Source organism: Panicum virgatum, chromosome 9K (assembly GCF_016808335.1).
Source record: "Panicum virgatum strain AP13 chromosome 9K, P.virgatum_v5, whole genome shotgun sequence".
NCBI classification, from domain to species: domain Eukaryota; kingdom Viridiplantae; phylum Streptophyta; class Magnoliopsida; order Poales; family Poaceae; genus Panicum; species Panicum virgatum.
This window is the reverse complement of record NC_053144.1, coordinates 54835667-54859728: the sequence shown is the minus strand read 5'-3', so window position 1 is coordinate 54859728 and position 24062 is coordinate 54835667. Positions and strand designations below refer to the sequence as shown.

The following is a 24062-nucleotide window of genomic DNA, read 5'->3' as shown; positions in this document are numbered from 1 at the left end:
ATGGTAACAATATGTATATAATGTGGGCTGCATATGAGTACCAATAACATCACGAGAAGGAAATATACTGTATTTTATGGAACAACATAAAAATCTCGAATCTAAATTACTTTGTTGTGTCTACAGTTGGTATCCCTTCACTGTAATTTGTAATTTTGCAGTGTCTTGTTATTTGTCAATGTCAGCAACACATATAGACCTCGCCTTCCATTGAGATCAAATATGATATTTTTATTTTTAAAAATTACGATGGCACAACGTAATTGCCCAATCTTAGATCACCGATTTGAAAAAAAAATGCTATGGAAATAACATTGGTTTGACAATGTCGTCCTGAAAATACCACTGATTTTGCTAGTGTAAACCACAGCGCGATACCTGTTTTCCAAATTAATCAGGGGCATATAGCAACACAATTACACAAATTTCCCTTCAATCAAAATGCCCAAATTCCCCCCCAAAATCAGTCGACGGGCCTAAACTCGACGCCCTCGACTATGAGCCCGCGTTTCGGGTACCACCCCAGCACCTCGAAGCTCACCGCCACCTCCTCGCCCGCGACCGCCGCCGGGGCCTCCCGGCCGCCGTCGTCGCCGGGCGTGCGCAGCCGCCCCATCTCCATCTCCGACCACCCGTCCGCCCGCAGCCTCGGCCGCCTCGGCTCCCCGTCGCCGGTGCCGCGGGACACGGCCCTGAACTTGCGCGCCTCGGCCTCGTCGGGGTGGAGGCACACGGCGTGGCGCGCCGGCGCCGGCGCCGCGCGCCCCCCGCCCAGCGCCACCGTCGTCTCCTGGTCCGGGTAGCTCAGGCCGCGGTGCCCCTCCGCGACGCCGTAGACCAGGTACGCGGCGTAGGTGGTCGCCGGCGTGAGCTCGGCGGCCGGGAGCCGGGCGTAGATGTCCAGGGAGGTGCACTCGACCAGCTCGGCCACGTCCCCGAACCTGCAAATTGAATTAGCGATCGCAATGATGCTTGTTGTACAAATAATTGCCAAAATCAGGACAACCAGGGACGCCAAATCGGATCGAAGATGTTGCAGCGTAGATTTAGCTGCCTAGCTGATCAGGACGCCAAATCCGTGCACCTGATGATGCAATGAAGAGACGACGTCGATGTCAAACGCTGACGAGACAAGACGAGGAGAGGATTTTTTGTGCAATAAGCAGGTGTTTACCAGCGGTGGCACCTCGAAATGAAGTCTAATCTAACCAGCTCAGCCGAGTACGGATCCATCGTTATCAAGCGGGCACTATCGAGCTCATCAGACGTACGACCCATGGACAGAAGTACAAGCAACCGTCCGTCCTGGTAGTTGACCAGCACGCAGGACGCAGCACCGTACCGTGCCGTGCGTGGCTACCAGCCTACCACCTGGTATAGCAGCAGCTGCTGCTATCACCCGGCGTTGCCTGCAATTTCTACACGGCCTGCAATTTTTCTTCTGCATTGCATTTCCTGAAAAGAACCTTTTCAGACTTGGCATGCAGCTAGTCAAGCAGCACCGCATCAGCATGCGTACTCGCCGTACAAGAATCGCATGAACATGAATTGATCACCTTGGTGCCACGCTTGATTTTATTTTATGTTGCGTTTATTTCCTCATGGATTGCGGAAAAGATTCTACCGTAAATCTGAACCCAACTCCGCTGGATCTAGCCAGGAAGGAGAAGGGGGGACCGAGGAGGAGAGGGATGGCGATGAGGAGAACCTGGAGAGCGGGTGGGGCGTCCACCTCCAGCTGAACTCGCCGTCGTCCCACGGCAGGCTCAGCGCCCTCGCCGACAGCATGTAGCACCTGGCGCCGCTCGCCCTGTCCAGCCACAGCCTCCGCTGCACACGAGGTCCAGCTCACAACCATCAGGCGCGCACGTGATCCTGCCAAGCATCCGAACGGACGAAGCTGATTTTTTTTACGATTTTACCGAGCCACTCCCTTCGCCGTCGACGGGGACGGCGGCGCCGGCGTCGCAGAGGCGGAGGTAGGCGCCCTTGCTGGCCGCCGGCTTGGGGTGCTGCTGCGGCTGCTGCCCCTGCGGCGGGTGGGCGGCGGCGGCGCCGCGGCGGCCCGGCGGGAGGAAGCGACGCCAGACGTGGTCCGAGTCCGCGGCGGCGCGGAAGGCCGGCGAGACCGCGGCGCAGCGGCAGGCGTCGCGCGGGGAGGTGAGCGCGATGGCGTGCGCCAGGCACACCTCCGGGAGGTCCCCCACCTGGGTGCGCTCCTGCTCCTGCTGCTGCTGCTGCTGCTGCTGATCTCCGGCCATCGCCGGCGCGCCGTGTACGAGCCCGTGCCCTCCTGCTCTCTACCGCCCGGCAGCAGAGCAGCTAGCTACGACCTCGCGCCCGTGGCAGCGGAAACGAGGGAGCAAGCAAGCGATTCCGTTGCACGCCGGAAAGCCACGGACTTTTTAGAATCGCGACTCGCGAGCAACGTGACGGCAGCAGGCACCCGTGCCGTACCTCCCGGCCTGTGAGAAAACCGGAGCCATTCCGTCGCAACGCCGTGCACTGGACGCACGCGATCTGGGAACGCGTCGCGCGGAGCAGCCTGGGAAAAAAAATTTGGGGGGGAAAGGAAAATATTGGCCGTCGGAGGTTTGTTTCATTGTGCGTGTCAGCATACCCGGCGCCACCCGACGGAGATGGGCGTGGCCATCACCATCAGCCGCGCGGCGCGCGCGGACACATCATCACCCAGGACTCATGCTGCGGGCCTGCGGCGCTGGCGCCATCGCCGTGCCAGGAGCCAAAGGCACCTTGGCGGCGGCGGGCGCGGGTGCTGGGCTGCGCGGGCACGGGCTCGTGGGTGGCCGACTAGCCGTGAGTGACCGCGATCCGCGAACCTTGACGGGGAAAAAACTTTATTTTCTTGATCTATGTTGGTTTTGACCAAACTCAATTTTAAATTCTTTCTTCGGAAGGGTTTGTTTAAGGTGTGCTTTTCTGCAATACAAGTATACAACTGAGCTGCTAGCAGGCTAGGTTTAAGGCAGTAGCGTATCTCGGATTTGGAGAAGGGTATTGCCGTAACAATTTTTTATATATAATTCGGTATAATTCATATACAAAATAGTTTACTTGGTAATGGACTCTTGATTGTATGGTGTCGGGACCACGATTAGGGACACCCTAATCGGGTACTAAAATCATCCTAAAAACGCAAACACAACATATTAGGCAATTGAGCCCCCAAAGGCCTACGACCTCATTCCAATTTGGAAAAAAGAAAAGAAATCAAAGAAGCCCAGTATGCGGCCCATCCGCACCACCTTGGACTCGCGGGGTGATCTCCGTCTCGCTCGAGGGCTCCCATCGAAACCCTCGACTGCGCCCCGCGTCTCCGCCTCGCTCGAGGGTAGCGAACCTACCCTCGAGGAGGCAAATCATCTCCGCCTCGCTCGAGGGTAGCGAACCTACCCTCAAGCGGGGCGAATCATCTCCGTCTCGCTCGAGGCCACCCCTCGACGTAAAGGACAAATGACCCTTCCGCTTACCTGCCCGTCGCACGGAGGCATTAAATGCCAACCACTCCTCCACAGCGACCTGGATAGACGGCGTCAGGCCGCCATCCCTCACAGTGGCTGTGACCGGGGTCCCATCCGCCAACTCCGGTCACTGCTCCGCCATCCCGGATGCTGTGGCAACACTGGGAGAATATGCGACGCGGTACGTGGCGTGCTCGGCACAGCTCTCGTCACTATTCTGCCCACTCTTGCTGTCCGGACTCCACCTCACCGCACCTACGGCTCCGGACCCGTCCCCTGCTCGGGAAGGGGTCCGGCGTCGCCACGTGTTCCCCAAGGAGGGGTGCTCTGTTCCAGCAGCCGGGGGCGCGGACCCCCCCCCCTCGAGGGGGTCCGGGACCTCCACGCGACTCCCGGACCCCTTAGTACACGCGCTAGCACTCCGCCTAGGGGGGTCCGGGACCGCCACGTGCCCTGCTACCGCAGGCGCACGTATGTATACGGGACCCTGGCCTGCAGAGACCACGGAACGCCGCTGCACCACATTTGGAAGACGGTACACCCTACAACGACGACCACGCCGCCTGCTGGGGGTTGACAGGACGCCGGCGCGATCTGCGCAAGACCAAAGACGATGCCCAGGACGACTGCCACGCCCGACGCCATGCCCCACAGTGTACTTCCCACAGTGCTCGACCACTGCACCCCCGCGATTCGGGGAAATGTGACGACTTCCACGATCCCCTGCGCATGTACCTCGTCCCTCCTTGTGTCTATAAAAGGAGGAGACGAGCTTTCTTTAAGGGGGTCGTCGAGGTCGCGCGATCAGACCCATACGATAGAACGCAACACTCACCCGATATTGCACTCACCTCAATCAACTTCTCCTATAGCAGAGATTTGGGAGCTTCCCTCCCTCTCTCGCCTTGCCTGTACCCCCTACTACAGGCACATCCGGTGCAAGATAATACAGTGCCCTCGCACACCCCCTTTGCTGGACGTACGGCCCCGCGGCCGGAACCAGGATAAACCCGTGCGTTACTGTATTGTCTCTTGCATCAACATCTGGGACGAGGAAACACGCGGCATCATCACTAGTTGGGTCCGGACCGCCGGGTCAGGACGCCGACATATGGCTAATAATTTTGGATTAGAATTTTAGGTATACCATGGTATATGTGGCCACACCACTAGGAACGCCACTGGTTTAAGGTAAACCCTTGTTTGACAAGCTCATGATGCTAGGGTTGCGGGCCGGTCGAACTTTCAACAAGACAGGTTTACAGGTGACGCTCGAGTGACTACCTTCTCATTTGGGATTTGGTTGAGGCCACTCCTATCGGACCAGAAACACAAGACAAGTTTCTTTAGAAATGGACTGCGGACAACATGTTCACGACGGTCTCGGTTTGTCAACTTACGACCTACTCCCTCCGTCCCGCTTTAATCGTCGCTGGAAAACCGTGCCTGTGAGGGGAATCATTGTTCCCGGACGACACTTAAACCGGGACAGAGGGGTAGTCATCAATAAGATCCAAATGGCACTTTGAATGGAGGGGAACATGGTGAACTAGTGATACCAGTCCATAGATCTACACAATTTTTTCTTAATATATCTTTTGTTTGAGAAAAGGTACATTGTTGCAACGTTACCATCGATTATAATTTACAAACTTAGTTTAACGAAAAGGGGATGTAGCTCAGATAGTAGAGCGCTCGCTTAGCATGCGAGAGGTACGGGGATCGATACCCCGCATCTCCATTTTTTTTATGTTTTTACTGCCCCCTTTTCATCGGCATGTGCCGGTTTCGCTCCGCCAATTTTTCTATCTGATTCTATTTGTTATTAGTTCGGCGCAACTCTTGAGGAACTTATTTGCAATCAACAGAAGCCACAGAGGTCTTAAGTTCAAGCTTATAACCATAAATGTTCGAAAAAGAATAATCCTATCACATACTATAACCAATGACAAATATCAGTGTACCTATATCTAACTTTCGCCTCGGCGTTTCTTCAAACAATGGCTTTACAGAAAACCGGGTCGCCTTTACATCATTGGACGTCAGCACCCAAAGAAGCTGAGGCTGTCACATGCGACAAACATCCAATAAACGATTTACAGGTTTGAATTAGGCTCAATGATGCACAGTGACGTGTCAATCAGCTACTATTCTAGTTCCCGAAACACACTACAAAAAGTCAGCTTCTATATCTCATAAAGAGAAGGATGTGCTATCCATGAGTTATTCAGTCAGCTCTTAATTTTAAGATTTCCTTCGCTGTTCTCTTCCTAAAATATTCCATGTCTTTCTGCAAAGAAGAAGCAATTCTTTAGGATAAGTATCATTCTGTGTAATCACACCAAAACAAGCAGATTATCTCATGTAATCACATTATTATACTATAACCTGATGACTAAAACAAGCAGCTTCATGCAGTCAGAGCACTTAGCTAAACGCTTGCCTACAGGATACAAAGTCTGAAACAAAGTTGGGCAAGCATGTACACCCACCTGACTAAAAGATAGGTTCAATCCTCTGCTGTGGAAATCAATGTACTTGAGCATAAACATACCACAGTCCCACCTGTTACAACAAAAACACGATATCTTTTTGTCACTTGTTACAATGAAAATAAATGCTTGAGCCAGCTACAATTATATTTTTGGTCCTTTGCCTACCACCATAAATTTCCTTATTAGTACTTGGGCACAGAAAACACACTGCATATGAGGATTTCAAAGAAAGCTGCAGTCTAGTGGAAAATACATTCAGTGGAGGTAGGGGAACATTTTAGTATGAACAACTTCAAAAATAAAACGTAGGGGCAAATTCACCACCCAGTTTAATGAGCCATGAAAAAAAAATCCCTTCAAGTTCAAACAAATTATGTTGACAGTACTGAAAATGAGAAATTTCTGAGAAATGATAAAGCAAAAGTAAAATTGAAAGGGAAAAACTTTTATACACTTAAAACTATCCTTCTGGTTGCTTCTAACACATATGAGTGTAAAGTTCATTTCTAATGCGTGCTACAAAACTCCCAACTGCATCAATAACTTCTATGTTTATTTTAGGCGTAAACCTTCCATATCTCAAGTAGATGCATGAAACGAAATGATAAAGCAAAAGTAAAATTGAAAGGAAAAAGTTTTTTAACTATCCTTCTTGTTGGTTCTAACACATATGAGTGTAAAGTTCATTTCAAATGCATGCTACAAAACTCCCAACTGCATCAATAACTTTTATGTTTATTTTAGGCCTAAACCTTCCATACCTCAAGTAGATGCAGATGGTTTCATAAGAATTGTACGCAGGGGGGTGATATAACAGAAGTTATTTAAATGGCCAATTGTGGGAGGGAGGCACACACTACCTAGTCTACTAAACGGCACATGATTTATGAAGGATAGAATCATTACTATAAACAAGACATACCCATTCTGTTGCAAAGGAATATCATCAACTATCTCTTCATGCCACGAACTAGTGTCAATTACTTTGTTACTTTTATCCTTGACTTCCTCTGCAATATATCGAGCCTGCATGTGGAAAACACATGTATATCACCATGATTAACTCATTAAGCCCCATTCAACTCAGAAGCATCTCAACTTATGATATTAAACAAGCCTACCAACATACCCAGTTATTTTTCTTTCGGTCATTTAGTATAGATTGGGTTAGAGAACAAGGACTAGAGATCGGGTTAGAGAACAAGGACTAGAGATCTCAAGCACCATGTGAAAGGGCATAAAAGATATGCCAAAGTCCACAGCCATCTACTATTTCACCAATTCTAACGAGGATTGGAAAGGTATATTAGTATAATGAAATGCTCACAAAAATGGAGTAAATAGTTGTGTAGTTAGCAACACTTCTAAAAAAAAGCATGAAAAAAAGAGAGAGCAAACGCTGGAATTTAACTTTTTTTTAGGTCAACCTTCATTGTGGACACATCACATATGCTTACCAGCATGTTTAGTACATTATGATCCGTGCCGCCCAGAGAATCAAGATACTGAAACGTATTTTCCTTCATGTTTATAATTGCTAAACACCAATGCACATCTTTATGCACAGGGACAAAGATCTACAAAGAAATTTAGAAAGTCACATGAGAAAAAGAAAGCCAAAGGGTGGAAACAGCCAATGATATATAGAATAAAGAATGAAACATTCACTTTACTTTATCACATTCAATGAGCTCATATCCCAACTTCCTATGGGTAGTCCACCTTTTAACAGATTTGTAGTCATAACCATTTTTCCCGCAAGCAAGCTGAGCAACAATACAGGAAGTCAATAAGGATGTTCATATGGTAATAATTTATTTCCCGTGAATGAAAACCAAAGGCATAAATGCAATGCAAAAGTCCACGCCATCAGTGAAGTTAGCAAAGACATTGATTTCATTAAATACAATTAGCATACACCCAACTAACAAAAAGAAAAAGAATAAAAGAGGTGAACAACAAACACACTTAGCCTAATATATCTGTGAACATTACCACAGTAAGGTGTTTGAAAAAAAAAACTAAGGGAACCAAGAAGGCAAATTCAGGAGCGCAATAGCCAATTCCTATGCCTACAAATATATGTTATCATGCAATCAATTTTCCAAATTATAGTGAGCATATACCATAGCAGATTGGTCGCATTAAGACTGTAGAAGTAATTTATTTGCCTGAACAGTAATAAGATAATACGTATTTGATGGAGAGAATAATTGCTGGTATTCCTCCAACCCTAGAAGGGTGGGATATATAATTCCTATACATGGGCCTCCAGATGGACCTCTATACACATGGGCTCAATATACACCAACACCCCCTCGCAGTCTGAACTACCGGCGCAGCGGTGTTCAAGACTGGACAACAAGAAAGCCAATACCCCCTCCCCCGCAGTCTGAACTACCGGCGCAGCGGTGTTCAAGACTGGACAAAAAGAGAGTACAAAGGGCAAATACCCCCAGCAGCCACAACTATCCACCGGCTACGTTGAGGCTGGAGCGAAACTCCGAGGAGGTCAAGGAGGACAGTCCCTTGGTGAAATGTCAGCAAACTGGGAGGTAGTCGGGACATGGAGTACCCGAACATCGCCGATGGCGACTTTGTCGCGCACGAAGTGTTGGTCGATCTCCACATGCTTCGTCCACTGATGTTGGACGGGGTTGGTGGAGAGATACACGGCGCTGACGTTGTCGCAGTAGACGAGCGTGCACTTGGCGAGCGGGCTGTGGAGCTCCGCCAAGAGCTGTCGTAGCCAGGACGCCTCCGCCACACCGTTAGCGACAGCCCGGTACTCCGCCTCAGCACTGGAGCGGGAGACAACCGGCTGCCGCTTGGACGACCAAGAGACCAGGTTGCCGCCCAGGAAGACGGTGTAGCCGGAAGTGGAGCGACGAGTGTCCGGGCAGCCAGCCCAGTCAGCGTCGGTGTAGACCACCAGCTCAGCAGAGGACGAGCGGTGAAGGACCAGACCGAGGTCCACAATGCCACGAACGTAGCGGAGACGTTTCAGTGCAGCAACGTGTGACTCCCGGGGATCATGCATATGGAGACAGACCTGCTGAACAGCATATGTGAGGTCCGGCCTGGTGAAGGTGAGGTACTGCAACGCGCCGGCCAGACTCCGGTAGACAGTAGGATCAGCCACCGGATCACCCAGATCAGCAGACAGCTTCACCTGAGTGTCGACAGGAGTGGAGCAGGGCTGGCAATCAGTCATCCCAGCCCGCTCCAGAATATCCAGTGCGTACTGCTGCTGGTGAAGGAGAAGACCAGACGGGCGAGGCTCAACAATGACGCCCAAGAAGTGGAGTTGACCAAGATCCTTCATAGCGAACTCCTGCTGCAGAGAGGAGATGACACTCTGAAGCAACTGTTGACTGGAGGCTGTGAGCACAATGTCATCGACATAGAGCAGCAGATATGCAGCCTCATCCCCACGGCGGTAGATGAAGAGAGACGTGTCAGACTTGGCCTCGGTGAACCCCAATGTCAGCAAGAACGTGGCGAACCGAGAGTACCAAGCCCGAGGAGCCTGCTTCAGTACATAGAGAGACTTGTTGAGCCGGCAGACCAAATCCGAACGACTCGAGTCCACAAATCCCGCTGGCCGAGAGCAGTAGACAGCCTCTGACAGAGTGCCGTGAAGAAACGCATTCTTCACATCCAGATGGTGCACAGGCCAAGAGCGCAAGAGCGCAAGCGAGAAGACCGTGCGCACCATAGCGGGCTTCACGACTGGGCTGAAGGTCTCGTCATAGTCCAAGCCAGGCCGCTGAGTGAACCCCCGGAGAACCCAGCGAGCCTTGTAGCGCTCCAGTGTGCCATCAGCTCGACGCTTATGCGTCCAGATCCACTTGCCAGTCACCACATTGCAACCAGACGGACGCGGCACGAGATCCCACGTCTGGTTGGCGAGAAGAGCCGCGTACTCCTCTTCCATCGCGCGACGCCAGTGAGGATCCGCCAAGGCGTCGCGGACAGAGGAGGGTACCGGAGAGACCCGCGGCTCTCCCTCGGTGGCGGAGAGAGTCGCGGCTTGAGACGCCATCCGCCGAGTCACCATGGGATGGATATGCCGAGGATCCCGATGGATGACTGGTGGGTGGTACACCTCCGGCTCGGCTCGAGAGGGAGTCGGAGGAGGTGGCGGCGGCGGCGGCTCCGGTGTCGGCATCGCAGGAGCCTCCGGAGCTGGAGGCAGTGCCAGTGTCGCCTCCGAACGACGCCGGTACACCTCCACCGGTTCAGCGTACCGCTGCGGCGCCGGGGTCGACGCCGAGCGACGCTGGTACACCTGCACCGGCTGAGCGTACCGCGCAGGTGCAGGAGAAGGCACCGGGGCCGTGCGTGGCGCAGCGGGAGACACCGGGTCCGCGCGCGGCACGACCGGAGGTCCGGGGGCCGCGCTCGGCGCAGCAGGGATCACCGAAAGCGGTGCCGGTGTGCCGGAAAAATATGCAGGAAAATGACAGACAGGTAACGGTGGCTGAACCACCGAGTCAGTCGGAAACAGACTCCAGCTCGGGGTCAGGAGAAGGTGTGGAGGAGGTGGAGTAGGGGAAATCCGACTCGTCAAAGACGACGTGTCGGGAGATCAGAACGCGGCGAGAGGTGAGGTCAAAGCATCGGTACCCCTTGTGGTCAGGGGAGTACCCGAGGAACACACGAGTCGAGCGGGGCGCCAGCTTGTGAGAAGCGGTGGCGGAGGTGTTAGGGTAACACGCACACCCGAAGACCCGAAGGTGGTCGTAGCGAGGGGTGCCGAAGAGAGCGTGGTGTGGAGTGGGAGCAGGAGAAGCAGTGGACGGAAGGCGGTTGAGCAGGTAGGTGGCGGTGTGGAGGCTCTCAGCCCAGAAGCGCAGGGGCAGAGAAGCCTGGATTAGAAGGGTGCGCACGACGTCGTTCGTCGGTTGTCACACCGGACGCGGCCTTAACGGTGAGGCCGAACTGAGTGGACACCCAGGCAAAGAAGTGGAGGAGGATGGGGAAGGTCTCAGACTTGGCGCGCAAAGGGAAAGTCCAAGAGTAATGAGAAAAATCATCAACAATGACCAGATAATATTTGTTGCCAGACATGCTGAATACAGGAGATGTTCACAGGTCACAGTGAATAAGATCAAAAGCATGCGCAGCATGCGAAGAAGAAGAAGAAAACGGAAGTCTAACATGACGACCTAACTGGCACGCATGACAGAGGTGCTCAGCAGGAGCCCTAATACATGGAACATCGGTACTACGGCTGAGCTGAGCCAAAACGTCGCGGCCGGGGTGACCGAGTCGGCGGTGCCAGGTGGTGGAAGAAGCCGTCACGGCAAAGGCAGTAGACGATGAAGAAGTCGAGAACGGAGCAACGGAAGCAGGAAGCCGAAAAGTGTAAAGGTGCCCCGGGCTATCACATCGGAGGAGCGGACGCCGGGAAGCCGAATCCTTCACAGTAAGACCAGAAGAGTCAAATTCGATAGAACATGAGTTGTCAGCAGTAAACTGGCAAATAGAAAGAAGGTTGTGAACCATTTGAGGAGCAACAAGAACATTAAGAAGACGAGGAGCAGAACCCACGGCGGTGACAGGTAGGCAAGACCCATCACCAACTATGATAGAAGGACAAGAGGGGTATACCGGCATCAGGAGTAGTGTGGAACGAGGCACCCGAGTCGGCGATCCACTCGGTGCTGACCGGCGGCGTCAGTCCCATGGTGCTGAAGGACTGCGCCAGAGCGGCCTGGTTCCACCCCCAGGCCAGGTCGGCTGCTGGCTGGGCTGAACGGGCGGGGTCCAGGACGGCGCGAAGAGTGGAGCAGCGCCGGTGAACATGGCCGCCGGCTGGAGCAGAGGACGAGGCCCCCCTCCCGGACCCTGGAACGGCCACATCGAGATGCGCCCTGACCATAGGTTGCTGAAGGATGGCCAGGACGTACCTCCAGGGGCAGGGGCAAAAGCGGGAGTCAGAGCCGGAGCCGGCGGAGTCAGCGCGCCCCGACGGCCCCCACCGGTACCGGTACCCCCAAAAGCAGGGCCATCAGTGCCACCACCACGCCCCCCCCCGACGACGTCCTCGCCCCCCCCCCACCTCCGGACTGCCCGGCGGGAGCAGCACCAAGGAGAGAGGTGGCAGGGGCGGCGGAGGAAGCCGGTGGAGCAGCGACGAGCGCGGTGGAGGTGGACGAGGGCAATCCGGGCGTGAGATCCCTGGTGATCTCCTCGAGGGCGAGGTCGTCCCAGACCTGCAGGAAGGAGGGGAAGGGCCTCTGGCGGGCGATCCAGCTCTTCAAGTGGTCATAGGTGCTGCTCAGGCTCCGCATGACATTGAGCACCAAGACCCGATCGGACACTGGATCCCCGAGGTCGTGAAGAGCATCGGCCATGCCCTTCATCCGCCGGCAGTACTCACCAACAGAGAGGTCCCCCTGCACGAAGGTGCGGAAGGTGGCGTCGAGCTGGAGGGCGCGGTACTCAGCGTTGCCGAGGAACTGCCCCTCGAGCGCCACCCAGGCCTGCCGCGCGGTGCCGCCGTGGGTCCTGACGAGGTCCTGAAGATCTAGGGAGATGGTCCCGAAGATCCAGGACATGGCGACGCTGTCGAGGCGCAGCCACGTCACGTCCTGTGCCTCGATCGGTGTGTCGAGGAGGACGTGGTCGTCGAGGGCGTAGCGGCGGAGGGCGAGCGGGACCTGGTCCCGCCAGTGTCCGTAGGAGGACGACGTCGGGTCGAGCAGGACGGTGACCAGGGCCCGGATGTTCTGGACGCCGGCGGCCTGGAGGTGGAGTTGGGCGACCATGGGATCGGCCGGGTGGTACCGCGTTCCAGATCCAGCGGGCGGGGCCTGGTGGGAGGAAAAGGCGCCGGGCTTGGGGACGACGGGCGGCGGGCCGGAGGAGACGCGGAGGAAGTGCTGCTCCGCCTCGGCGACCCGGAGAGCGAGGGCGTCGGCCGTGGCGCGCTCGCGCTCCTAGGCGAGGGCAGCCACGCGGACCCGCTCCTGGGCCGCCGAAGCCTCCGACTTGACGGCGAGGAGAGCCGCGGCGAGAGCGGCGTCGGCCTGCTGCCCGCGGAGGGCGGCGGCGGAGAGCGGCGCATCCTCGGGTGCCATCCCGAGCCCAGACCACGCGGGATTGGGCCCGGCGTCGTCGGCGGGCAGCTTGCCGGCGGCGCGGCGGCCTGCGCAGGCGGCATCGTCATCCGCACCCGCTGCAGCAGCGGCGGCAGCGTCGGGCTGCACGAGTGGCTGCTGCACGGGTGGAGGGGGCAGCTGGGGGCCCTGCCCGTCGGCGGCCGCATCCGGCGCCGGCCCAAGGATGGCCAGGGCATCGGCCGGGGCTCCCGTCTGCTGGGGGGCCCGCCCAGCAGCGGCAGCAGCGCCCGCTGCAGCAGGGAGAGCCTGTGCAGCGGCGGCAGCACTTGCTGCAGGGCCGGCCGCGACCCCCGCGGCCCGGGCGCGCCAGGCAGAGGCGGCGGCGGCGGCGGGATCCGGCAGGGAGAAGGCGGCGGCACGGCCCCCTGCACTCGCGGCGACGAGATCGGAGGAGGGGGCGGCGGCGGGCCAGGGCAACGCGGCAACTGCTGCCGAAGCAGAGGAGGAAGGAAGGGGAGGGAAAAAGGAAGGGGAGAGAGGAGGCACCGGCGGCCGGCCATGGCTGCCGCCGCCGGCGGCGGCGGCTGGGAGGTGAGAGGAGGCTAACCCTAACCCTAGGCTAATGATACCATGATGGAGAGAATAATTGCTGGTATTCCTCCAACCCTAGAAGGGTGGGTATATATAATTCCTATACATGGGCCTCTATACACATGGGCTCAATATACACCAACAGTATTAACTGATATATAATTAAGCAGGATTAGCAGTGCTACAATATTCACATATTGATATTGACAAATGCTTGATGTGATGCATGTACATAAACCACAATATAACTAAACTATGATATGCTATCATGCAAATTTTGACCACCGCATATAAATTTCTTATAAGATGCAGAAAATCCAAATCAGCACTGACTGGTTACTGAAGGAACAAAACAAAAGAACAGCTTAAGGGGGAATACATGAAAAAAAAACATGCCAACTTATGTACATAAAAGAGATACTCCCTCCGTTCCAAAATGTAGGTCGTTTTGACTTTTCTAGATTCATATATTTTGCTATGTACCTAGACATATGTTATATCTAGGTGCATAGCAAACACTATGAATCTAAAAAATTCAAAACGACCTACATTTTGAAACGGATAGAGTATAAACATCCTACAGATGTAATAGGTGAAGGATAAAGAAGCGTACAATCTAACCTTCTTATAAAAGAATGTATTAAAGAAATGGCATTTCAAAAACCTTTTCGGCTCTCTTTTTTCCCTCTCCTTTAACAATTCTAGGTATAGGTTAATAACCTACAAATAAGAGAAATATTTATCATCATCATACACGGATATATGTAGTCACTCACCCTTGTAAAAGAGAGAATAACGGAAGTCTGTTCAGAATATTCAGCAAGAGTATTACCTCATCATTTAACCATCGACCGCGTCTCAAGCACTGGAATTTCTCTTTGCTAACCTCAATGTTCGATGGTTGATGCAACACAAGGACTTTGCTACTACGGGAAAACAAGCGCTCAGTTAAGCTTACATGGTATATAGAAAGCTTCAAATGACATGCAAGCTGCAAGCCGGGTGGTCAAAAGTACCTTGGACCTCCAGCATCGAAACAGTCATGAACTTCATTTTCCTCCTCCTCAGTGAGACGCTTAAATAGTCCAGACAAATCCTAGGATAGTGAAAGATGAATGCAAGCAAACCAACAGTTAATTGGTGAAGGGCTGCCATCAAACATGTGCATAAAATGGGAATATAGCTCTTTTGACAGGCATGCAGCTTTTATTCAAGTGATTCTTTTTAAAAAAAATCACTCGTGCCTCTTTAAAGTTTTCTTCAATAAAAAATTGGCTTAACCAACCAAATAATTAAGTTCCCTAATCCCTAATAAATCCCTTTTTATATGTAATTCGCAAGATAAGTGTTCTTAAATTTTTTTCCTCTCACCTGTAAATATAAATATAAATATCTTAAAATGTCAATGTAACATAGCAAATCTGGGTTGTTTTGGTAAAAAAAAAAGCTCTAATAAATCATGCCCCTATGGTAGAGAATTGAAAATGGTTCTAGTTGAGTGATACTTTAGGCAGAGCCAAAATTCTAATGCAAAGCAGGAATCATAAAATTGTTTGAGGCTTGCAAAGAATTTCATATCAACTAACATAAGACTATTCTGTTCCAGAGCACAGATTCCATGAAAGCCCCATCAATTCAGTGCAAGACACAAACTTGATCACTGATTTAGTTAGTTTCTTCCAATCCACCGACCATGACACTAGCAAAGCATGAGGAGGGTAAAAAAATGATCAAATTACCTCCTTGACAGCCTTGTCTAACTTCCGTATCTCGGCATGCTTTTCCTCATAGAGCTTCACCTCGATCCCTATCTCCTCCAACCTACCGTCGTTCCGTCTCGCCTCCTTGTGCGCCTTCTTGTAGAAGGGCTCGCCCTTCTGCCGCGGCTGGCTCTTCACCGCCTCCAGCGTAGCCTTCCTCGAATCCTTAACCCTCCGGTCCAGCAAACGATGCGCCGTTCCGTTCTCCTCATCCGTAACCACCGTGAGATCCCGCGACTGCGCAGTCCAGCTCTTTAACAGCCCCAGCCCATTGTCCTTGGGCCGCAACCCTCCGAGGAGGCCGGAGAGGAAGTTGAGCATGTCGAATGCGACGGACCTCGCCTGCGGCGGGGGCGGGCACCAGCGGCGGAGGCGCTGACTTAGGCGGCTGTGGGTTTGCGGGCCGTGGAAGTGATGGGGCGGGGGAGAGGCGTCGGGGCGGCGCTTGCGGCGGTTGGGGGAAAGGGCGGGCGGCGTTCTTGGCCAGGAGGAGGGGGCTAGGGCCATGGGAGGTGGTGGCTACGAGGGGAGCATGCCCGGAGCGCAAACCCTAGCAGGGATTTGCTTTGGTTTGAGCTCGCAGGGGAGAGCGGGGACGGCGACCGGCGGGGGAGAGGAAGCGGAGGGGACGGCGGCTCGTTGCTCCTTTATTTCTTTTCCCCTCGACAAATTTAGAAATTGCAAATAGGTCCTCATTTCGGAGAGGACAGACGAAAGCTTTTGCTTCACGGCCCGTGAGGCCCGGCCCACATGCATCACATCACGCGACTCTCACGTGCCGATGCCGATCGCGCACAGCCCGGATGGCGCAGGCGACATATAAATAGCCAAGCCGCCACGGCTCCTTCTCTCTTCCCTTCCCCCCTCTCCTGGACGGCTCCTGGACCGGGCGCCGCTAGGGTTTCGCCGCCATGGTAAGCGAGTCCTTCCTGCCTGCGACCGAAATCCTCTCTATTCCCGCGCTGATCCGTCGGGAAATATGAATGCGCTGGTCCCTGTCACTTATTTTTTGTTGATTTTTCCCGATACTTTGCTGAATTTTCCTGTGCTGTGTATTGTGCTGCAGCCGCAGGGAGACTACATAGAGCTGCACCAGAAGCGCCATGGGCGGCGGCCGGACTATGAGGAGCGCAAGCGCAAGCGCGAGGCGCGCGAGGTTCACAAGCGGTCGGAGCAGGCCCGGAAGGTGGGTAGCGGGTGGCTCTCAATTGGAGAAACTGTGCCCCCTCTTCTGTCATTCTTTTGGTGTTCTGTTTTGTACTGATGCTTGCGCTTGCGTTTGTTCAATTTCGTTGTGGTGCAGCTGCTGGGTGCCAAGGCCAAGAGGTTTGCCAAGAAGCGGTATGCCGAGAAGGCACAGATGAAGAAGACGTAAGTGGTCCTATTTTCTTTCGTGATTATGAGTATTGAGTGAAACATTTGAGAATTAGCGGTATTAAGATGGAGCATTAAGTTTCTGCGCAGGAATTTCCAAAATGTTCTTTTAATCCATTCAATTTCAATGTGCACCTGAAGCTGCTTAGTTTTGCATATGTGCTCCTGATTACTGGAATTTACACATGATTGATGATTTAATATTCTATTTGGAAGCTCAAACTGTATATGTGGCACCAGATTCATTGATCTGCTGAATTCAAATTAGTGTATAGGTACTAATTTATTTAATGAGCGCAGTATTTAGGCTACAGACATAGGTTGCTTCTTTATGGTGTTGCTGGGATTATGTAAATTTATATGGCGTGTTTCTACTTTAAAACAATTTACTCTGTCATGCTGACTACATACTGTGCTTATTGGTGACAAATTTTCTGCAGTCTGAAGATGCATGATGAGTCAACTAAGAGGGATAAGGTTGAGGAAGTTCAGGAAGGAGCTCTCCCGCCATATCTACTTGATCGTGATCAGACACAACGTGCAAAAGTGATTGCTTCATCCTTGTATTCCTCTTATATTCACTTTTAAGAAGTATACCTGAACACTTCTGTTTCATGGCATGCAGGTTCTTAGTAACACTATTAAGCAAAAAAGAAAGGAGAAAGCTGGTAAATGGGATGTTCCTTTGCCAAAGGTCAGATTTTGTAGAACACCCTCTTCAATATATATCAAGATAGTCTTATGTAAAATCCTAAAGAAATAAAGCATGTCTTGATATTATCATCAGAAGAGATAAAAGAGTTAAAAGAATACAAGCAGTCTGCAATTCTTTATTGACTCATGGCAAGTAAAATTAATATCCCTTCAGGTCAGACCTGTGGCAGAAGAAGAGATGTTCAAAGTCATGCGGACCGGCAAACGGAAAAGTAAGTATTGTTGTATTAACTTCGTATTGCTGATGAACTTTGCTAATGTCTGCAAAATATTAATCATTTGTAGAGTAACTTTTATGAAGTTTGTTTGTAAATTTTTGAGCACCTATATGCCTTTTGTATCAATTTCTTTTGCAACAAAGTGAATTCTGCATGGGAAACAATTCCTATGAGGCTATGACGAATTTTAATTTCCACTAGCTAAATTAACAACGACGCATGATATATTGGTAAGCGATCATCTCATCCTGAAAATAACGGTAGCCATTATCATTTCTAGAGCTGTAGCCCTGCAATCAATCAATCTGTTTCTTTCGGATTTCATCTCTAGCCTACCCCAACTTGCTTGGGAAAAAAGGCTATGTTGTTGTTGTTGTTGTTGTTGTTTGGCATGCTGAACAAACAAGAAAACCTCAAAAGAAATTATGGTCATGAAAAAACTAAATAATGTCTGAAACTTATTTAGTTATTTTTCAACTGCAGCTAAGCAGTGGAAGAGAATGGTCACAAAAGCAACATTTGTTGGACCTGGATTTACAAGGAAGCCTCCAAAGTATGAGCGGTTCATCCGGCCGACTGGCTTGCGTTTCACCAAAGCTCATGTTACGCATCCTGAATTGAAGTGCACGTTTAATCTTGACATTATCTCAGTAAAGAAAAATCCTAATGGTCCGATGTATACATCTCTTGGAGTTATGACGAGGGGTACCATCATTGAGGTATGTCGTGCATTTTGCTTACTTCTTGGTGTCATAATTGTTCTTTAGTTGCATATGCCTAGCTCACAGAATTAATTTTCAGGTTAATGTGAGTGAACTTGGTCTTGTGACCCCCGCTGGAAAAGTTGTTTGGGGTAAGGCATCATTGCTGCGATCTGTTTATTTTGTGTTACCTAGTCAGCTTCGATAATGGCTGTTTGCCATGGTGCAGGTAAATACGCGCAAGTTACTAACAATCCAGAGAATGATGGATGCATCAATGCGGTCCTACTAGTGTAAAACCAACCTCTTTGTTCTGTTGTTTACGATGGTGAACCTCTAAATGCATCTGAGCTTCTGTGGTCGTATGGATAATATTATGAAACTCGTTTTGTGCATGTCCTGTTGCCTTCCTGGCTTCCTGCTTACAGCAGCAGAGTTCAGCAAAAGAATTTCGGGTCTTTTGCGATTTTGGTCCAACAGGGGTCACCTTGCATATCAAATGCGTGTTGTAGCTGATTCTTGCGAGGGGAGGAATCTATAAAACCTATATAGTTGGTCCCCACTACAAACCATTAATTTCTATTTCTCTCAACTCACATTGCGCCACATCATCAAAAAAATTGTGTCCATTCGATCTTAAGCCCAAGTTTAATCATGATCGTTGATTCATCATTTTAGCTTATGTCTTTTCACCTTCTGTTCTCCACTCAAAATAAATGTTCACTCTGCTTTAATTCTCATGTCTTTCTATCTCCCTTCCCTGCAGCAAGTGCTCCATTCATATAAATAATCACAAAACGTATGTACTTTTTCCACCAGCTAGCGGCATTCAATATAATCAAGCTCGAAAGTTGCTTGTCGATTATTCACAGACACATGTGTATTGTCATGCATGCATGTAGGAAGCAAAGCAAATGAAACAAAATATTAATTAACTTACACATGAACATCACGTCACACTATCCTTATTCCAATTTTATTTGTGCGTGTAGTACACACATCTTCTGTACTCCACTCAAAATAAATAATCACTTTGATTTAATTCTCATGTCTTTCTTATCTCCTTTCCTTACAACAAATGATCCACTCAAAATAAATTGATTCTCATGTCTCTCTTTCTCCTTGCCCTACATCAAGTGCTCCGCTCAAAATAAATTATCACAAAGGCGACAAAATGGATCGTCGGGGTCGAGAACTATCCGCCTTTCCAACTCTCTAATCAAGGTGATTTTACACTACAAATTTTCAAATTGAACCAAAATTATACGAGTTGTTCTTCATTAGAAAAAATCTATCATTTTTTTGTTTTTTTAGCAAACTCAATTTAAGTGCTTATTTGTCTTACTGCATACTCTTCATAGAATTTTATTTAAAGAATTATTGTAACTTTTATCATAATTTATCGAAAAGTTTTCTTAAATCCTACAGTAACGCGCGGGGAATCAGCTAGTGTACTTTATTTCCTGAGAGTGGAAGGGTATGGCTGAAGTTAATAAAAAATATAGAATATGTTAAAGGCCCACCTTAAAGGAGCGTGACATTTGAGATGTCTTTGAGCCACGAAACAGCCCAGACCTTGATACTTAACGGCCCAGACCTTGTCTTCTATACTATTATTTACTGATCAAACTAGAATCTCTCTCCTTCTCTTTTGTTATTCGAGTTGCAGCTTGCAATTGCACCTTTAGCACAAACTTGTGCTAACTGGATTATCCTACTTAATTAAAAAAATACTGGATTAATCCTACTCGCGACGAGTAAAGCATCCAGTGATCCACTGTGAGCGCTTTTTTTTTATGTTATCACCAATATAGTTACTCCTGTCAGCTAAATCATCCACTGCTGGCTAGTCTTGCGTGAATTCATATGAGAACAAAATCAGTTACAACATGCAGTAGATCTTTATTCTTCTGATTGATTACAATTAAAAAATGATGTACCTTTTTCACACCTCTATCTTAGCTTGCTTGGATACTAATTACTCTCTATCGGACGAGGCGATCTCTTCCGTAGAGGTCAGGCGAGCCTGCTCCCCAGCGGGGCGTGGGTCCCTGTCAGAGTTGGGCCGCTTGTGTTTCTTTGGGCTTGGCATTCGCAACTTGGTAAGTTTTGGGTTGCTAATGGGAATACCACCGGTTATTTTTATCCTCGTCACCATCTAGATTGAAGTTTGCATAGTTTGCACGAAAAAATTGATTTGCATCTAATATGTTCTCATAAAAAAAATCAATAAACTCGACACTATGGTACAACTGGATGGACCCGTACTTGACATTCCCGTCTAAAAGCTCCAAGCTCCAGAGTCCGGCCAACAACCTTAAAAAAAAACCTAAACCCTGAGCGCTCGAGCCTGTTGAGCCGAAACCCGGAAATTTTGCAAACCTGGCAGACGCATCAAGTATATGAGATCAGATGTGGCACAATAAACTTCTGTGACGAGAAAATGCAACCTACACGTATACCGTATGGTTTACGGTTGAACTGAAGGACTAGTGACTTGTGCGTGCGGTTCTGTGTGGATAAGGTGCGCGCGCCGCGCGTGTGTGGTGCACAGCGAAGCAGCGCGAAACTAGCTTGTCGGTGGCGGTGAACAACACGACGGCCCAGGCCAGCGATGTATATATGTCTCTCACTCGACGGGTAGATCGATCTCTGCCTCCAACCACGCATATATAGGACCGTGCCTGTGCAGTGCACGGATGCGACGCGAGCAGGGGATGCATGAGCTGCCACTAGCAACCGTGTCTAGGCGGAGCAAAGGACCACGCACCGCATTCAATTACGCCTTTTATCTTCAGTTTCGAATTTTTTGAGGAACTTTCAGTTTAACTAGTATGCTTTTAATCATGACCCACAACAGTTGGCCCATAGTATGATTGAATTGGCTGTCCATTCCAATTTTCTCTTATTTATTGGTTCTATGTATCCTCCTCGTTCTCTCATTCATAGCACCTAAGAATTTACATGGCATCTCTATGTACACGTGGGCATCTTCCTATTGTATTAAATCCCTAACTTCTTGATTGATTAAGATTACCATGGGGGCTCGGCCGGGTTCCTATTCAGCTTGCAACTGCAAATATGTCACAATGAGTCATACTCGCACTCCTTGTGAATGGTACTCCAACGGTGTTCGAGGGAGTTTGCATTCCTACTAGACTCAAAGATCTCGTTGGCACGGTAATGATTTGCAATTTTTTTTCCAATATGTTCTCTCTGGCTGCTCATTGCCAACAATAGGATCAGTGCTGATATTTTTCATGACATACACAACTCAATATCCTCTTCACATGAGTGTAGTTGTCTGCCCTTTTCAGCATTGCTTTTGAAACCTTGGTTTGGATCCCGAGATCATCAAGTGGCCATTGAATGCCACTTGACACCGTGCTTGGGTCCACATCAGTTTCATCATATATCATATTGGTCCAGGGTCCACTTCAAGTAGCCATTGCAATCTCATAAGATGTGTAGCAATTGACAGTAAAGAATAAAAAAATTTGAATTTTGTACAAGTGTAGATTTAATTGATAGAAAATATCAAGCAGTAGTCCTTAGAACAGCAACACAAACAATTGGCATAATTTGTATTCATTAGTAACATATTCACATATTATGTGCACTAATTAATATATAGAGAAACATAAATGCAAACATAAATCGCAGCTCATGCCTACATGTGTCCATTTCTAGAAAGCCCCAATATAATTCGAGTGTCGATTTTACAGTTACCTTACCAAACCCCAACAAAGTTTTGGATAATAAAATGTTCCCGTCTCAGCATACCACATGAGACAATACAATCAAAGTATATGCTAATATGCAGAACCAACACATGCCAGTCAAACAGATCGAATAGAAAAGGAAAAAAAGATATTACGATGTACCTACTAGTGCTACTAATAAGTTGAGATCCATGTTTACTTCATAATGTAAGAGGCAAGGGATCAATTATTATCAGACTTAGTTCACATCACATCAAGAGTATGTTGTCAATTTTGATACCAAAGTATATAGAGAAAACAGCTAAAGGTACATCGTAATCAGCAAACAACAGTTTGTCGACACAATAACCAAAAGAATTGGCTTTCATCCAATCAAGCCAGCATCCATTTAGAGTTTCTAACCATATGCAGAAGCAATTTGATTGAAGAGCATAAGGATAGATCAACTCCTTGACAGGTTATTAAGGATTAGCATTTTTTTATTTCTTAACAAGATGCATTTAGTTTTCCACTACAAGCCTAAAAAATGGGTTGACTGGCTGGCACAAAGTCAATTTTAATCATTAGGTTGTACTAAATTTAATCATAGTAACAATCAGATTATTTAATTTGGTCTTGATACTTCTGCGCCACACCTGACCAAGATAATTCTAGTAAATGTGCAGTAAAAGAAATAATATCTCCAACAAGAAAAACATCACAATTTGTGCAGTTCAATGCATCACGGTGTACAAAGAAGTATCAATTATAATTCACAGTGACAAGTCTAGGAATAAAAAGCATACTCCTATCAATTTGGGCAGGACGTGGCACATAAGTATCAAAAGTAATTCATAGTGACAAGTCTTATTCATAGATCTCATAGTGCAAAATGCGATGAAAAAAGAAAAGACTCACCTTAGCTTGTTGGACGTGGTCGTCCATGTCTGGCCACTTGCCGTACTGTTGATGTTGGCCTGCCCAACATGGAAGAGAGGCAGAGTCGCATGGCTGGAGTGGACGTACTCGAGGTGTACTCGCCGTCAACGACATGGTGAGGTTGAGGTTGGGTCGCCGATGTTGATGGGCGGTGAAGTAGCCCGGGAGACCCGGAACTTGCGGATCCAAGTGGCGCGGAAGGGGTGGCCCTCTTCCTCATAGGTGGACTTCGCGCTGAGGTCGGGTTGACAGCGGAGTAAGGTCGGGTCGACGGCGCAGCGAGGTCGGGTCGGCAGCACTCGGCACGATGAGACCTAGGTTTTTGATGAGGGAGAAGTGGGCGGTGGAGGTGAGCACCAGAAGGAATGGTAGGAGGAGTGGAGGGCGAGCGCAGGGCCATTCTCGGGAGAGAGGGCTATCGCACAGGAAGTAGAAGCAGCAGCATGGGAGGGAGCACCGTCACGCAGGACGGCGGGAGGGAGAAGAATTGCTCGCATGAGTGGAGGAGGAAAATCGTCGAGTAGGGTAGGGTGCTCCCATGCCACCCTTGGAGAATATGGATCTTGCTGGAGTAGACGCTGCAATAGAAATCTTGCTAGAGTTGCTCACATACACGATGGAAGATGATACTTTTTCTAAACCATGCTTTCTTTTATACTAGATCTATCTATTATCTTACTATTTGGCCAACAAAAGGAGCCTCCACGTTCGCTCTCAAGGTCTAAAAATTCTCACGTTAATCAGAAAAAAAAGAAAAAAAAAGGAAAATTACTCACCACTACCATTACGATAAAATTTGCCCAAATTACCCTTATACCTAATTAAAATTAACCCACCACTGCCATTAAAAAATCTAAAATACTCTATATCTTATTTATATGAATTGCGGTAACTTAAGTCAAGGAAATAGAAAACTTATTTGTACACACGGATTGGGAAGATTAAAATATGAAGCAACCACCTTTTGAGCCTACAATCCAATCGATCTCACATGTACAGCTCGTTGAGTGTTCATCT

General features: G+C 49.5%; 3 protein-coding genes and 1 non-coding gene across 6 annotated transcripts; 2 read left to right on the top strand and 2 right to left on the bottom strand.

The window, feature by feature from the left end:
- Positions 1-263: 263 nt before the first annotated feature.
- Positions 264-2576, bottom strand: LOC120652399 (putative F-box protein PP2-B8). The gene is made up of 3 exons (XM_039930210.1): positions 1923-2576; positions 1709-1830; positions 264-941 (listed from the first exon to the last, which is right to left on the bottom strand). Exons 1-3 carry the CDS (start codon positions 2259-2261, stop codon positions 464-466), a joined length of 939 nt encoding a protein of 312 aa, XP_039786144.1. The 5' UTR covers positions 2262-2576; the 3' UTR covers positions 264-463.
- Positions 2577-5150: 2574 nt separating this feature from the next.
- On the top strand, positions 5151-5223 carry TRNAA-AGC. Its single transcript has one exon. It is a non-coding gene; the product is annotated as a tRNA-Ala (tRNA).
- Positions 5224-5358: 135 nt separating this feature from the next.
- Positions 5359-16045, bottom strand: LOC120652397 (putative ubiquitin-like-specific protease 1B). 3 transcript variants are annotated; one of them, XM_039930207.1, is made up of 9 exons: positions 15378-16036; positions 14655-14734; positions 14471-14564; positions 14260-14358; positions 7651-7743; positions 7435-7554; positions 6900-7003; positions 5975-6047; positions 5359-5772 (listed from the first exon to the last, which is right to left on the bottom strand). In XM_039930207.1, the coding sequence occupies exons 1-9, from the start codon at positions 15903-15905 to the stop codon at positions 5710-5712; spliced, it is 1254 nt and encodes a 417-aa protein (XP_039786141.1). In that variant the 5' UTR covers positions 15906-16036; the 3' UTR covers positions 5359-5709. The 3 variants fall into 3 exon arrangements, 1 of the variants encoding a protein (XP_039786141.1); XR_005666557.1 differs by having other exon boundaries at positions 5975-7003; positions 14471-14561; positions 15378-16045; XR_005666556.1 differs by having other exon boundaries at positions 5975-7003; positions 15378-16042.
- Positions 16046-16163: 118 nt separating this feature from the next.
- On the top strand, positions 16164-18879 carry LOC120652398 (ribosome biogenesis protein NSA2 homolog). The gene is made up of 9 exons (XM_039930209.1): positions 16164-16312; positions 16465-16584; positions 16702-16769; positions 17213-17318; positions 17398-17466; positions 17641-17698; positions 18188-18423; positions 18506-18557; positions 18635-18879. The coding sequence occupies exons 1-9, from the start codon at positions 16310-16312 to the stop codon at positions 18700-18702; spliced, it is 780 nt and encodes a 259-aa protein (XP_039786143.1). The 5' UTR covers positions 16164-16309; the 3' UTR covers positions 18703-18879.
- The last annotated feature ends 5183 nt before the right edge of the window (positions 18880-24062 follow it).